The sequence below is a fragment of the Psammomys obesus genome, unplaced genomic scaffold (assembly GCF_907164565.1).
Source record: "Psammomys obesus unplaced genomic scaffold, mPsaObe1.curated_primary_1811, whole genome shotgun sequence".
Lineage (NCBI taxonomy): Eukaryota > Metazoa > Chordata > Mammalia > Rodentia > Muridae > Psammomys > Psammomys obesus.
In genome coordinates, this window is record NW_026586173.1 from 273,255 (window position 1) to 289,373 (window position 16,119).

General features: G+C 41.8%; 1 protein-coding gene and 1 non-coding gene across 2 annotated transcripts; one reads left to right on the forward strand and one right to left on the reverse strand.

Moving 5' to 3' along the window:
- Positions 1-233: 233 nt before the first annotated feature.
- Pate2 (prostate and testis expressed 2) lies at positions 234-1,618 on the reverse strand. The gene is made up of 4 exons (XM_055601214.1): positions 1,567-1,618; positions 1,396-1,419; positions 708-836; positions 234-370 (listed from the first exon to the last, which is right to left on the reverse strand). The coding sequence occupies exons 1-4, from the start codon at positions 1,616-1,618 to the stop codon at positions 234-236; spliced, it is 342 nt and encodes a 113-aa protein (XP_055457189.1).
- Positions 1,619-3,265: 1,647 nt separating this feature from the next.
- Positions 3,266-3,397, forward strand: LOC129672194 (small nucleolar RNA SNORA17). The gene has a single exon (XR_008719465.1). It is a non-coding gene; the product is annotated as a small nucleolar RNA SNORA17 (small nucleolar RNA).
- Positions 3,398-16,119: the final 12,722 nt, after the last annotated feature.

Below are 16,119 nucleotides of genomic sequence, written 5' to 3' on the forward strand. Positions count from 1 at the left end.
AAAAGTGTCAGCAAATCAAAATGCCCTGCTAGAGGTGAGAGAAAGAATTTACAAAGATTTGCTTGGCAAGGAAGCTGAGCTCCCAAGACCAATTTGTCCTATGACTGCTTCCCTATTTACTGGCTTGCTCATTCTCTACCATTAGTTCCGATAGGAGAGAAAACACAGGCTTTAGGGGAAAGGGAGTGGGAATTTAGTTGAAGAATGACCCCAAATCCATAGGAAATTCAAAACTATAGTCCCATTGGAAGGTTGCAGTAGCTACTGTGTTTACAGCAGATGAGCTCCGTCCTCTTTTCAAAACTCAGGAAGTTGATGTCCTCACAGTTGGTCATACATGACAGTCTTGAATAATGATACATGCTCTGCCCTGAGGAAGTGAAAGGGGGAAACAGCTTTATTTAAAGGCTTCATTTTTTTTCCTTCCATATTCCTTGTAATAATCCATCTTCAATTTCTCATCATTTCCTGTAGTCATTGCTAATCCAGAAAAAGGATTTCATTCCAAATTTGACCAGAGACATCATCTCCTCCATAACTTAATGTTATCTTTGAGAAAGTTCCATCTTTCCAGCCACTCACCCTCATCAGCTCCACTCTCCACTCATCCTAAGCACAAAAGAGCACTAATATTCAGAAGGATGGGTGTGGTCAGCTATTAACCCTATTAACCCTATTCTCTACATTAACCCTATTCTCTACATTACCTTTTGGTGTGAGTATGTAAAAGTTCTCAGCAGCACAGGACTGCCTATGCTTCAGTGAACAGGATCTCATCATATCATAACATAACCCAAGATGATATTTCTTACATCTGTAACACAATGTTCCAAGATCTGTCAGATGCAGAAAGAAATATTTAGTGAATGTGGTCTGGAGAAAATTTCTACAACTAGGCCCTTCTCTGTCAGAAGTTACTCTTGGCCCATAGTAGAACCTTCCCTGAATAAGACACCTACAATAATCTTGTGAGAGAGAAATGTCTTGTTTTATTTTGTTTTGTTGAGATATTATTTCTCTATGTACCCCTGACTGGTCTTGAACTTACAGTGATCCATGTGCCTTTGTCACTCAAGTGTTGGGATTGGGATTGTGAGAAAGAAGTTTATAGTCACAAATCAAATGCATATCATTTGAGGAGGTCAGGGTTCCTGTGGAAATTACTGATAGATTTCACGTAATAAACACTTTGTATAAACTGAATATTTTCTCATGGGGATTTGTAATGGGTAAAAGGAAACAAAGATAACTTTAACTTCTTACTAACAGAAATAGAGTAAATAAGCCAGGAGAACACTGGATTCTAAGTATTCTATAGCAAACTGAAGAAAGGTTTACTCCTAATCATGTCACAAATGAACGGTTTACCAAAGACTATGCCAGCTATGGTCATACCTTCTTCATTTTTATGAAGGGAACCTGTGGAGAGAAAGAAAAGCAATCTCCTTTGTCACAATCTCACAGACCTCCACGGCCCCAACAGCCAGTTTGGAAATATCCCTCGTTCCCCGGCATCTGACCAATTCTTAAGTGCCCGCCAGCTACATCTTTATTTCCAGGACTTACCCCAATACGGGCAGAACAGAAAAACTATTATCAACACAAACAAAGCAAACATGCCGCAAGCCTTGTCTTCAGCAGCTTCCTGTGGAAGGTCCTGGCTCTTTTCTCACTTTTGAGGAGAGAGTGCCCTGCCCTTGGGCTGTTCCTCTAAATCACATCATTAATTTTCCAGAACAAACAGTACTCTCAGTTCCCAGAATCAAGTTCTCATGTCTGACTCCCTCAGGACACCCCTAAATCCTAACTCACCAAACCTGCTCCTATTTTGGGATGCAAGTCTTGACAGACTTGGAGTTGCTCTTTAGAGGTCCCGTTGTCCCATTCTTAAAGGATAGTGACAGCAAACCTCCCCCATGCTCTCTACTGACTTCCCTGCACTTGCATACATTTTTCTCTAGGGTCCTTACCATGATCCAAGCCATCATTATCTTGACCGACTAATAGCTTTATTTTCCAGCTTTCTCGTTTCTACTCTTGACCCTTCACAGTGAGGTCTCCAGATAGAAGCCAGAGAACCCTTTATAAGTCACAGGTGCCACACTGCAAATTTAAATCCTCCAATGATTTTCCAGCATATGTGTGGGAAAAAAACTCAAAATTCTTTGAGCTGACAAGGTATTCCTCAGGGAAAGTAGGAATAGCTGCCTCTCTGATGTCTTCCTCACCTTGCTAACTGAGGTCCCAACTCAAATGCCACCTAGCCAGATACAACGTTGCCTCAGCAGTCTGTGAGTCTGTGGAAAATGGCAACATCCATCCTGCCTCGCTGCCTGACCTTGAATATCTCTTTCATCACTCCTTGGCTCTTTCACTAGGACAAAACAAGAGTTTTCTTTTATTTAGGGTGGCAAACCCTGCAGCATGGAGCTTTGAATATAAAAAAAAATATCCAATAAATATTTGTGAGATAAATGAATGATAGTCTTGCCACATCTACTTTTTGTGTTCATAGTTCATTCTCCACATAGCAAGGAAGTTTACCGTATTTTTCTTTTATTTTTTAGATCATAGTATAATTATATCATTTTTTCCTTCCGTTTCCTCCTTCCAAACCCTAACATATAACCCTCCTTGCTCTCTTTCAAACTCATGGCCTTTTTTAAATCAATTGTTGTTACATGCATATTTGTATATCTTTTACATATAACTTCCTAAGCTACTCATTCTGTATATTACTTGCATGTATATTTTCAGGGCTGACCTTCTGATATTGGATAACCAGGTGATGTGCTCTTCTCTGGGAAAAAGACTATTTCTCCCACTCTCAGCATTCCTTAGTTGCTTGTAGTTCATTGTGTAGGGCTGAGGGCTCATGGGCTTTCTCCTATTCACTTTGCTGTGTCTACTGGTGTTGTCCTTGCTCAGATCATGTTCAGGCAGTCATGTTCATGAAACTTCATGTGTGCACCTTCTAACATTCCTAGAAGACACGGTCTAACAGCCAACACCATTTTCCTCTGGATATTACATTCTATCTGGCTCCTCTTCCTCAAAGATCCCTGAGTCTTAAGTGTGGGAGTTGTGCTATAGATATATCAATGGGACTGGACTCCACAAACTTTGAAATTTTGATCGGCTGTGGTTTTCTGTAATTGTCTCCCTCTGTTGCACAGAAAAATCTCCTTGGTGAGGGGTGAGCACTACAGTTATCTGTGAATGTAAGGTCACATATTTAGAGTCTATTGAAAATGGTGGTGGTTTAACTGCCCTTAGAGGTGTTACAGGTATGACCTCTGTGTCACGTGTGTATCAGTACACGGCAGTGAGGAAAGAGGTTATGTCTATGCTCACTATTTTGTCCTGTGAGCATCTAAGCGATTAGTAGCCTAATGAGCACTGAAAAAAAAAAAAAAAAAAAAAAGGCAAGCCTGAGATGACCACCAGTCTGTGTCCTCACAGGCCTGGTGAAGCAAACCATGCCCGAGTTGACCCCTGCTCTGGACCAAAATGCACAAGCAGGGCATAGCACTCCTGAAACCACTCCTGACACTTCTGAAACAATCCCAGACACACAGAGACCCCGGGCACCACTAACAGGAAAAAATGGTGAAGAAATGGAAGTGAAGGAAAAACAGTAGAATATGGGCACAATGAAGATAGGCAGAACTGCACACTTGAGGGTAGTGAGAAACAGTCTGATGTGAGTAGTCAGCGATACCACCTGGGACCATGGCTAGGTCTTGGACTGCGCTGTCACCCGGGGGCCATGCCCTGCAGCAGCAGGAGGCTGTTACCTCCAAAGGCCAAGCAGACATTACCAGTCTTAGCTGCTGCCCAGAGACATGTTAATGTCTGAGGGCTGTACAGAACAGACCCTATCCTTCACCTGGGCATCATGGGAGAGCTGACCCTAAAGGCATGAGAGCAGGAGAATTGACCCTGCCCCTAGCCAGCTGTAACACTCAGGAAAGCAGGCCTCACACATTGTGGGAATTGGAGGTAAGCCAGCCCCAAAGGTATGAGCCTGGGAGAGTTGACCCCACCACTTTTCTGTTGTGCCTTGCCATGGACAAGGGAGAGATGATACCCACCCACCCCTTACCACCTACAGCAGGCAGGAAAGTTAGCCTTGCAGTCATCAGAGCAGGAGAGCTCTTCCTGCCCACCATCTACCTCAGCACTCAAGAGAACAGGCCCTGCATCTCATTTGGACAGCATAGTAAAGCTGGCCCTGGGTGTGGGGATTGAGGGTGAGCTGGCTTGAACATGGGAGAGCCAGCCCTGCCTCTTTTCTGCTATGCAATGTTGTCAGCAAGGGAGAGATTTTTCCCCTCCATTTTGCCCTCACCGACCCAGTGGAGTCATGAGAGCAGGAGAGCTGTCCCTGCCTCTCACCTGCTACAGCACTTGGGAAAGTCGACCCTGCACCTCACCTGGACAGCACAGTAGGGTGGCACAGAAGAGAGACAGATGCCACCTACAGTATGCAGGAGAACTGACCCCTGGGTCATGAGAGTGGGAGAACTGGCCCTGTCCCTCATGAGCTGCAACATTCGGGAGAACAGGCCCTGCACCTCACCTGGGCAGCAGGGATGAGTTGGCCCTGGTTGCAGGGTTGCTGGTGATCAAGCCATAAGAGCATAAGAGCAGGAGGGCTGGTGAGCCAACCTGCTCAGATATCTCTCAGGCACAGATCCAGGGCTTTGAATTGGCCCACCCCAACATCTATTCCATTGATAAACTGCTGGATGTATGAAGGGGCCAGTCCTACAGCTCCAAAACTGCAGCATCTCCACAGGGCAACAAGATATCTGAGAGGAGTCCCGGTGGGGTTCCAATACTGATAGAGTAGCAGAAGCCAGAGGCCTCTTAACAGACCAATGAGTCATTGCAATGAACATTTGCAAGCAAAGAGGTACGGACAAAAGGGTGTATTGTGTAACACACTACAGCTTCCGCAATGAGTTTTTTTTTTTTCTCTGTTGTAGAGCAACGTTGCAAGGGAGGAGGGTAGGTATGAGGGAAGGGGGAGATGAGTGGAATTGGGGTACATTATGTGAAATTCACAAAAAAAAACAACAAAAAGGTTTAAAAGAAAAGAAAAAGAAATGCTGGTTTAGTAAAGTAGTGGTTGTAGGTTCTCCTCCAAGATTCATGACTTCGCTAGCCCTGGGTAGTTTCTAAGTTTTCATCACTAGGCACAATCTCCCTCTTGTTGAGCAGGTCTTAAGTCCAATTAGAGACCTGTTGGTTACTGCCAAAGCATGCATGCTGCTCTCTTAAAGTCATTGCGGCTATACTGGTCATTGGTATACTGGTCATAGGCATCATAGCTGGGTAGGACTATTATTGCTTTCTCCCTTTGCATGCTTGCATAGTGCTTCTGGTACAAGAAAATCTAATCCTCAGGGAGGAAACACTCAGGTCAGATACAACCCACAAGCGTCTGGGCCCTGTGTCCTATGTACATGGTTTCTTCACCAATAAGTACTTATCTTACAACTCTGGCGAGCAACCTAGGAAAATAGCAGCAGCTTTTATGTTTAAGGAGTCTCTTGGAAGACCCTGTCCAAAAACTAAAAAGAGGGCTCTTCATGCCTAGTGTTGCCGTTTTCTTTAGGTAGTCTTTATACTTGGAGAGAGCATTATCAAGCCAAAATGAGAAAGTTTTATTAAAACTATGTGTGTATATTTATATACCAACTTGCATATATTATCAGATTTTAGGGAGTTTTTAGTATGATTCCTTCTGACTTTTGCAAACATCTTTATTGTTATTTTACTCTCTTTTTTCTTTCTTCTTTCTCTCCCTTATTAGAACCTCTCTCCCTTATTTCCTGTTTCCCCAGTCAGATTACTTGTTCCCTGCTATTCCCCTCTCAAGTTGTTCTCCATTCTCCCTACCCTGGCAATGGTCCTTTTTTACATTCCTAAAACAAATATACAGATCAACATGAAGTAGTTAGTCTATTGAAAAGAAATACCTTGAATTTTTAAAACACTCTCCTCTTCATTTAATTACACATTTCAATAAAATAAAGGGTAATAAAGTAAGTGGAACTCAGGTTGTGGATTTTTTAAGTAAAAACCTAACCCTATTAGTCCAAATCAGTTAAATTTTCCAGGCAATCAAAAGGCGGCAAATTATTATGTTGCCCTTTTTGCTTAACTAGTCAAGAGAAAAATGATTACAATAAATGCAGCAGGTAAATTGTTGGACTGACAAATCTAGAGCAGTCTCTAGCTGTGCTGTAGGCTTAGATTTTTCACCAAACCTATTTTATTTAGGGTTCTTAAGCACCTTTACCTTCCTTCCAACCCCTCCTCCCTCCCAGCCTTAGGTAGATTAGTAGGGAAAAGGGCTGTAGACCTTTTTTATTTACTTCCTGCTGATCAGGGTCATGGGTTCCTAGGGGATTACTAGACTCAGTCATCAGCATACCAGCAGTCTAGTCCCAAGGTCAACACAAAGCACTGAAAGCTGAAAGACTCATTTGGATTGCCCAAAGAAGCTTTCTGAAATGTTTCTCTCTTCGAATCAAGTGTCGAAGCACAAATATCAGCGCAGCAGTGTCAATCCAAAAAGTGATATCTCACTCTGCCTTGGCCTCTGTCTATGTCCTTTCCTCCAAGTCCACCCACAGGTGTCCTGAGCTTGCCAAAGTCTCACCCTTCACATGTGAGGGGTCACAGCAAAACATCACATGCCCTCTCACAAGCCTTGGGCAAAATATCACATGACAAAATTCAGTCTTCAAGAAACCAGAAATTTCCACTTCACTGTGTTAAATGTCATTATTAGTATGACATGTTTTGCTCTATAATGTGCCATAACTTCAAGACAAGTTAATATTGTTACAGAAACACATAGATACTGTTTTGTTTTTAAGACGAGCATATGTCCATGCTCAAAGAAAGGTGTTCTAGGAAGAACTTCTAAGAAGTAGTCTAGAATGCACTGACTGGATTACATGAGGCACTCCATGATGACCTAGGTCTTAGGTGAAACTGATATCACTGGAATAGTACAATGATTCAGAAATGTCTTTGCCAAATATGTAGACAGCACCACAGGGTAAATTATCTCATCCTCCACAATCATCTCAATCCAACTATAACATATCACACATTGGGACTCATGTGAAATGAGTCCTATAACAACTCAAAGCTCTTATTCTATTCATTGTATCTATGGCTAGAGAGAGGGCATCATGGACACAGATTATCTGTCCATCTTCTACATCTCTAAGTGGACTGTAAAATATGTTCACAGATTGGCACTTCCATAATTTTATAGATATTCATGGTCAAAGTCATATTCTTGGGTAACATTGAGGTTTCCTGATAACACCATAATACATTCTGGGGCAAACAAAAACACTTTTTAATGCTGCAAAGGTAGTCCCAGGCTCCAGGGAGTATTTACCTCTGTCACCTATAAGCTGCTACTTTGCATCTGTGATTTTTCTACCAGGTCTGAAGAGTCCCATAAGGTCACAGAGTTGACTATGCACATCTTCACAGATGCTGTGAGGTTAATAAAGTTTCTGTACATTTTGGTTCTTCATTAAGTTTCCCTTAGCTTTTGCACACAGCATCGCATGCAAACATTAACCCATTGGACCTGCTCCCTAGTGAATGCCTTGTTGCCTGTGGAATGTCTCGTTTTCTAGTCCCTTGATATTTCCTTCTCGCCTTCTTCACTTCTTCCACCATGGGCTCTTTGTCTCCTGGCCACTGCATGTTCCTGAAAGAACACCAAAGAGCCCCACCTCTTCTGACAGGGAACCTGGGGGTCAAAAAATGGCATAGAGAGGTGTGAGAAGCCCTTGGGCACAGCTCTTGCCCACTGCTGCCCCATGCCAGCCTTTCCTGGCTCTTGCTCTTTCTCTCCACTATTTTTTTTTCTCTTAATAAAATAACTGCATTCCAACAAACATAGAAAGTTGCATCTGAAATACTGGGAAGCCCTGCCGATAGTTTTTAAAGCCAATTTATCTTATCTTCAACTAATGGCAAAACAGAAGTCTATGATTCCTTTCTTCACTCAGTGTCTTCCTCCTTTTCTTAGAGTTATCTGTTTGGCCCTGTGTGTAAGCATGTTAAACAGAGAATTAATCATTGTTTCAGTTGGTAAATTCAGGAACTGTAAGTGCTAGCTATGACTCCCTGGATTAGAGCAATCATCCATGAAGTTAAAGGTGCACCTTGGATCATCTTTTGAGAACCAGTCCACCCCCTCAAGCAATATGTTCTTCTTAGATTGTCTTGGATCAACTAAGAAAAAGATTAAGCCTACCCAGTTAGACAGTTTGAACTTGTTTTCTATCTTAAAATAAAACTCATATCAGCACCACAAATATAGACCTGGTGCTATCAAACTTCTCTCTGGTTGCTTCTACCAACATGACCACATTTATTAAATCTCTCCTCCCTTTTCCTTGATATTACATTAGTAAAATTTAAAATATCCTAAAAATTACACCCACATACATATACACACGTGTGCACACTGTACCTATGTGTGCTCTCATTAATAGCTTTGGCATTTTTAGAGTTCTATTGAAGCTTATCTAGTGGGGCTGTCAAAGCCAGGGAATTTGCTCAAAAACTCCAATTATACACTATTTACTAAAAATAATTTTGGCTAATTTAACATTTTATTTATGCAAACATTCATTTATAAGCCAGCTTCTTACCACACAACAATATAAAAACATAAATACATATGGATTTTTTTCATTTTTTTCTTTTATTGAAAATAGATTATTTTCTCATACAATATACCCTGATTATAATTTTTCCTTCCCCTAATCCTCCCAGTTTTTCTCCCAGCCTCATCTCCCCTCCAGATCCACTTTCTATCTCTCATTAGAAAAAAAACAGGCTTTTAAGAGATATCAACCAATATGACAAAATAAAATATAATGAGATAAAGCAAAAAGCATCATGTCAAAGTTGGACAAGGCAAACTAGCAGAAGGAGTCCTAAGAAGAAACAAGAATCAGAGACCCACTTGTTCTCTAACTCAGGAATCCTATAAGTGTGTGTGTGTGTGTGTGTGTGTGTGTGTGTGTGTGTGTGTGTGCACATATGCAAGCAGAGGACCTGGTGGAGACCTGTGTAGGACCTGTGCTTGATGCTTCTGTCTCTGTGAGTTTATATGCACATTGTGAAGCAATTCAGAGGGCCTTCTCTTCCTGGTGTCCTCCATCCCCTCTGTCTCTTACATTCTTTCTGCCTCCTCTTCTACAGTGGCGGTTCCCTGAGCTCTGTGGGGAGTAATCCAATAAAGACATTTCATTTAGACATGCTCTCCACACGTCTGGCTGTGGGTATCTGCATTTGTTCCTATCTGTAACCAAAGCTTTTCTGTGACTGAATAAGGCATTGATCTTACATAAAGAGATTTTAAACACAAAGATTTTGCAGTTTTTATTTATCTATCATTGGCCCTGCTTTAAGTTAGACTGTTGGTCTGATCTCCTTTATATCATTAAATAATCTTTACTCCAACACCTGTACTTCCAAAGACAGAACTCTTAATACAAAGTAAAAATTCAGATCTCAGACACCATACCTAAGGTAATCATAAGAATCTAAACAGGCTAAAAACACAGTAATAGCCTTCTTAAATTATCTTCTTTTCTTAGCTTCAAATTGGACAAGATAAGAATCTTGGGGGGCGGGGGGAACCAGTGTCTTGAAAGAGGATAACACAGGTAGCTTAATGTCACAAGCAAAATTGAAAATCATCCAAAAATGATTATGCATACACAAATACACATAAGTGAGTACCACATTTATGGGTGTATTCTCACTTGCCTGAAATCGGGCCCTGCTGAAAACAGTAATTGTATCACACAATAAGTTAAAAAATGTAAAAATTATATTTGGCTACAAATTTTGTCACTCTGTTATTTTCAAGAATTCAGGGCACTTGAATTTTGGCCCATACTGTCCAAAACACAATGATCACATAAAAACAATTACTATAAACACATATGACATTGTTACTAAACAAAAAAAGACATAGAAGATTCAAATGTCTGTATATGTGAGAGATTAAAAAGGTGTGGGGACTGCCAAAGGATGAAGAGATGAACTTTGTTGCAAAAGTTCTGGTTAATTTCTCTTTTAGTGTAATAGCTACATAGCAAAATGGGGATAATCTTTTATCCTTCAGTACGACTTCCATCATCCAGCTATAATGAGACCAGACAATGTTGCAATTAAAATATTAGATTCATTTTTCCATCAGGATAAAATTTATCCCAATTTTTGAGGATACATTGTAGTGGAAGATCTGAGGGAATTTAATTTCCTAGGGGGAGTCATGAGAAAAAAAATAAAAATTCTGAAGCCAGGATAGCATTCCTATTGCCTACACACATAGTCCTCTAGAAGACTGACAAGTTGGGGTATCTCCCAGTTCTGTCCCTCTACAAGGTGTCCTCAATGAACCAATCATATCTTGGCAGAGTTTATAAACACTGGTTTGTACCCCGAATGCTTCTGTGCCTATCCACCACCCAGATGGTTTGAGCCAATAGTTTATTGCCTCTCCTACTATATCCTGAGAGTGGGATACAAGTTGATTCTGTGAAATAAGGTCTCCCTACTAAGAGGCTATAAAAAGGCCCAAAATACTTAGGTTCAAAGAAAACGCTTGCCTGCAGATATGTGTCTGGGTTTGTGTTTTGTTTTTCAGATTGCCATCTAGGTTAAAATTGCAAATGGAACCAGGTGTTGGTGGCAGTGCACGACTTTAATCCCAGCACTTGGGAGGCAGAGGCAGGCAGTTCAAGGCCAGCCTGATCTACAGAGGAAATTCTAGAACAGCCAAGGGTACACAGAGAAACCCTGTCTCAAAACAAATCTTGCAAATGGATATTATTTTCCTGTACTTCATATTCAAAGGAGTGTCTCATTGCTTGAAAAACCAAATCACACCCTAAAGCATAGGGCTACCTACAGTAAATGAGCAAGAGGGCCATGAAAGCAGGAGAGATAAGGTGAATCAGGAGTGAATATAGCATAACCACATGGGATGGCAGTAGGGATGTGCAGTGAAAACTCAGGAAGGGCTCTGGGAAGGATAAAAAGAAGAGGGATTGGTTACGAGGCTCCAGCAACACAGGAAAAGGCATCAGTGTTTGGAAGAATCAGTGGCCTCAGACTTGGAACCCTGACAACCATGTCATGGTCACAGCATTATGGCTATCACTGCCAGCACCCACGTGAGTGTAGGTGAACAGGCATGAGAATACCTCACAGCCAGGCATGTCGGGAGAAGGGGGCATGACCCCACCACAAATGCCTTGTACCCTCAGCATAAGTCCAGTCACCATTGTGGAAGGACAGTGGCAAAAGTCCCAGGACACCACTGACCCCTATGACCTCATGACATGCAGATCATGAAGAGGGGAGGAGGGGTGAAGCATGGACACAAGGGGGCCATTGCCACTACTGCCACTTCCAGCATAAGAGCCAGCCAATGGGATGCCTGGGTCTCCTGATGTTGAATCTCTTCAGGGAAGAGGGCACACGTGGCCTGGATTCTTGGTATTTGACCAACAATAAGGACTCAAATAGTCCACTCCTTACCTTGTAGCTAAGCCCATTATCCCTGTGGGAGTCAGGGAAGGCAAAATCAGAAAGCAAAGAAAGGCTGGCAGCCAAGAAAATAACACCAATTGGAGAAGAAAGGGAAAAGAAATCATTCCCAGCAGTCTTTGCTGGGATGTGGACAGTGCACAATTTTGCGGTGTGAATCACCTGGTCCATGCAGACTATCTGGAGCAGCTTTTCTCAGCCACTCCCAGAATGAGGAGGAAGTTTAAGAGCCTAGAAACATAAATCTTACCCCCTGAGTGGCTGGCTTGGCAGGCTTGCCAACTGATATTGGTGAATACTGGGGGTCACCTGCTGAGAGTTCCAGGCCTTTGTATCCTAGAATGAGGAACTGAGCAGAGAAGTGGATAGTAGCAGAAACAGTGGCACTTTGTCAAGCAAGAATCCACTCTCTCAAGGGTAGAAGAGATCCAGAGCTGGGAGAGAAGATGGAAACTCAGTGGTCCCCATGCCTAGAGGATTGGACCCTGGGATTTTTTAACATGCTGTGCTACATGTTAACTTTGTGGGGAACAATCATCTTCTCTGCCAACAACTGGTTTATTCCCTGTGTTAGCTTGTAACCTTGGTGTAAAGCCATTTCAGTCTCATCCCTCACCTACTCTCGTGCTTCATTAAGGTCCTCGGGAAAATGCTTCCCATTATATCGCTTAATCTCCATGCACAGGTTTAAATATCTGTTCTTCGTCGCTTTGTAGTGAGTTAAAAGCCAGTCCCTGCCACTATTAATGATACCCTGCTATGCTTGCAGATGGGAGCCTGACATAACTGTCTTCTGAGAGACTCCACCTTGCAGTAGATTGAAACAGATACTGAGACTCACAGCCAAACATTAAGCAGAGTATGAGGAGCCTTGTTTAAGGGGGTGGGGGAAGGATAGAGGACCCGGAGGTAACAAGAAGTCCTCAAGAAGACCAACAGAGTCCAATAGCCCAAGGGAGCTTATGGAGACTGAAGCACCAACCAAGGACCATGCATGGATTGGCCCTAGACCCCCTACACAGATGTAGCTGATGGGCAGCTTAGTCTTCATGTGGATCCTCTAGTAAGAGGAGCAGGGCAGGGGCTGTCTCTGACATCGACTGTAGCCTGCTTTCAGAATAGAAAACTAGATTCAAAAGCTTTAAAATCACATTCTTCATTCTAGAAGCTGTTGGAACCTGTTTAAATTTTAAACAGGTTTCATATCTCTTCATAGGCAAAGAAAGATCCATGTACTGATGAGTCAGAGGAAAGAAGTGTTCCAGGACCACCAAAATGCCCATTGGTAAAGGCTCTCCTGTCAAGCCTGATGACCTGAGTTTGATACCTAGGATCTACGTGGTGGAAGATAACTGACTTCTGTAAGTTCTCCTCTGACTCCCACAGTGTGTTATAGTAAGTACACACACACACACACATACACACACACACACACACATGCACCTATATAAAAAATGTAATAAAACATTTTGAAAAGAAACTTTGCAAACTCTGGAATTTCTCTTAAAACCTTATGTCACCCAATCTGATTATTTTGTTTCTCCTTCCTTCCTATCTTCCTTCCTTCCTATCTTCCTTCCTTCCTTTCTTCCCTCCTTCCATCCATCCATCTTTTTTATTTTTATCTCTGTGATGAGGATCAATTTTGAGCCTTTGCACATCTAGGAAAGTACTATTTCCTTGAGCTTCATCCCTAGACCTGAATTTTCTAGAAATGGTGGGGGTTTGATGTGTAGCTCAGGGTGGCTACAGGTTTTTTCTATCTTTTCCTTCCTCTGCAGTCCTGGGACTATGATATGTACATCACTATGCTCAGAACACTCATATCTTTTAAGGAATATTTGTAACAATCAAATATAAATTCAGTATAAAAATAAATATAAGTTCAGTATAAAATTCATCTGGTGTTTCCAGGCAAGACACCATCAGCTGATTGACTTAAGAGACAGAATGCTGAGGTTGGCCTTATGGGAAACTGTGGCTGAGTTATCTTTCATAGAAACCCATCAACACAACAGGCCAGAATGGAGTCAGATCAATGAAGAGCAGAGTGATTCTTTGACCAAGACTACTTCATTGTACACACCTCTTACCTTTGTTTAAACCCAAACCTCATTTCAGAACCCTGAAAATGAATCTGGGGAGGGGGGTGGATCATTTTACCTGTCCCTCTTCCTAATGTGGCCACATAAATCTCTGCTTATACTGTCACTTTTTCTCTTTAATAGAAATGTTGAGCCTAGTTTGTCAGAGGTGTCGTGGACCAGGCTCTGATCCTAATAGCTCTGGAATGACACTGTGGGGTGACATAAGTGGAAAGGTGATATTACAGCCCCCAAAAAGTAAATGGTCTCTTGGGACAGACTCCCAAGAGAGGGAACCCAGGACAAGAATCAGAAGTTCTAGGTTGAAGGTCCAGCTTGGTCACAGACTATGTGTCCTTCTATCTCTTTCTCTGACCTATCTCTTCCCCATAAGGAGATGGGATAGGTGAGCTTGGCTTCCTTGTCCATTGTTCTTCCCTCACATACAGCAGTGTCTGTATGCTGAATATATGAATAACTCTCAGTGAGGTATTGAACAGTGGTGGTGAAAAGTGTGAACTCTAGAATTACAGAGACTCCCTATAAGAACTAGTACTATTAGTCACCAGGTATGTGACCTTGGGAATGACAAAGGACCTCACCAAGCCTTAGTTTCCTCCTCTGTGAAAATATGGTAAGAATGACAGTATCCTAACAACGATATCACAGCCTTCACTTGCTAGCCACAGCTTCCACATCCAACCACACACTCAAAGTTTTCAGAAAAAAAAAGAAATCAGTTTTTCTTGTCACTAATCCGAAGCCATGCATCATGATGTAAGCAGCCTGAAGAAATGACACTAGTCTAAATGGACACTTTGTCCCTTAATCTGACATATCAGACTATTGAAACAATTAACTCCAAGAAACTGGAATCCTCCTCCCCTTGATAAGAAGGCTGAAGCCTGATGACATCGAAGGGAAAACATGTCTCCCAGGAAAGAGGTTTTACATAGTTCTCAGGAACTGTCTGCCTAAACAGTAATGGCTCACTATCAGGTATGACTAAACCTTGGCAAGGACTGCTTAGACATATATATCCCTGGCCTTCCATTTAAACTTTAATCTCACTTTAGGACTCCAAAGATGGACAGGAAGGAGTCATTGCCCCTCGGTGTTCCTCTTCTCAATGTTGAGAAGGCTACATTGAATAAATCTCATTTTTCTACTTTTTACAATTAGTTTATTTGTTTTTAGTGGCTTCTGGAGGAGGAGTGGCCAAAGCTGGTTCTTTGGTGTACAGATTGTGTCTCCAAATTCAGTAACAATAACTATTTATATAGAATTTATTTTATATTACATCATTATAATAGAACTATATCATGAAGTACTCTAACTAACCTAAATCTGATTTAAGCTCTACAGAAGGATTTGTATAAGTTATAAGCAAGCACTACATGAGTTTGCATTTGAACATCATGGATTTGGGGATCTGTGGAGGTTCTTTTTTTTTAAGATTTATTTATTTTTATTATTTATATAGTACTCTGCTTGCATGTACACCTGCATGCCAAAGAGGGCACCAGATCTTATTACAGATGGTGATGCTCCACCATGCTGTTGCCAGGAATTGAACTCAGGACCTTTGGAAGAACAGGCAGTGCTCTTAATCTCTGAGCCATCTCTCCAGCCCCTCTGTGGAGGTTCTTGAAGCCAATCTCTTCTTGATACTAGAAGACAACTGTAACTAATATGATAAAAAAGTAGTTAACATGGTGGAAACATTAACAATTACTCATTGTCATTATTGTCTTTTATTGATATGGTAATAATGGGGTGGTTTTGAAAGCAATAGATCATTTCTTGACTCTCGGGTTGGCTTAGCTCTTTGGACTTGAGTCCTGGGGACTTGCCTGTGACTTCCACATTCTTGGATTAAAAATTTGAAGAATGAAATTCTCAGGGTGAATTTTACAAAGAGGTATTTCCTTAAAGAAAGGAAAATTCAGGTGCCTTGGAGGAAAACACCATGAGCCTTACTGTCTTGGGGTTAACAAGGCTTTCCTGGATGGAAGAATGGGGTTGGGTGAGATGGTCATTCCGGTTTCTATTCAGTAGTCCCAATGCCTCTGAGATTCAGTCATATACTCAGTATGGTTTCCAGGGAAGGAGTACTTTTTACAGGGCAAGCAACAAGAAAAATCTAGGCACCCTCCCCTTTCTGTCACCCCTAGCTCCCATCCCTGACAGAATCAGAGAGATTTTGGTTTAAACCTTTCCACACACACCTGGTCTTCACCAAGTGCAAGGCTGCGCACAGGCTCGAAGACATTTCCAGCTTTTTGCCAAGAAATTATCTGCATTTTCAGATTTTTTTTTTTTTTTTTTTTTTTTTTTTTTTTTTTTTGAACTGCCTTGTCAACTTCAGTCTCTGAGTTGCAAGACTATGGAGACCACAGCCAATGAACTTGAGCTC

Coding starts and splice junctions, on each gene's coding strand:
- Pate2 (XM_055601214.1), bottom strand. CDS start 1,618: ATGTTTGCTTTGTTTGTGTTGATAATAGTTTTTCTGTTCTGCCCGTAT. Junction 1,420..1,566: donor TCTGTTCTGCCCGTATTGGG/GTAAGTCCTGGA, acceptor TTCTCTCCACAG/GTTCCCTTCATAAAAATGAA. Junction 837..1,395: donor CCTTCATAAAAATGAAGAAG/GTATGACCATAG, acceptor TGCATCTGACAG/ATCTTGGAACATTGTGTTAC.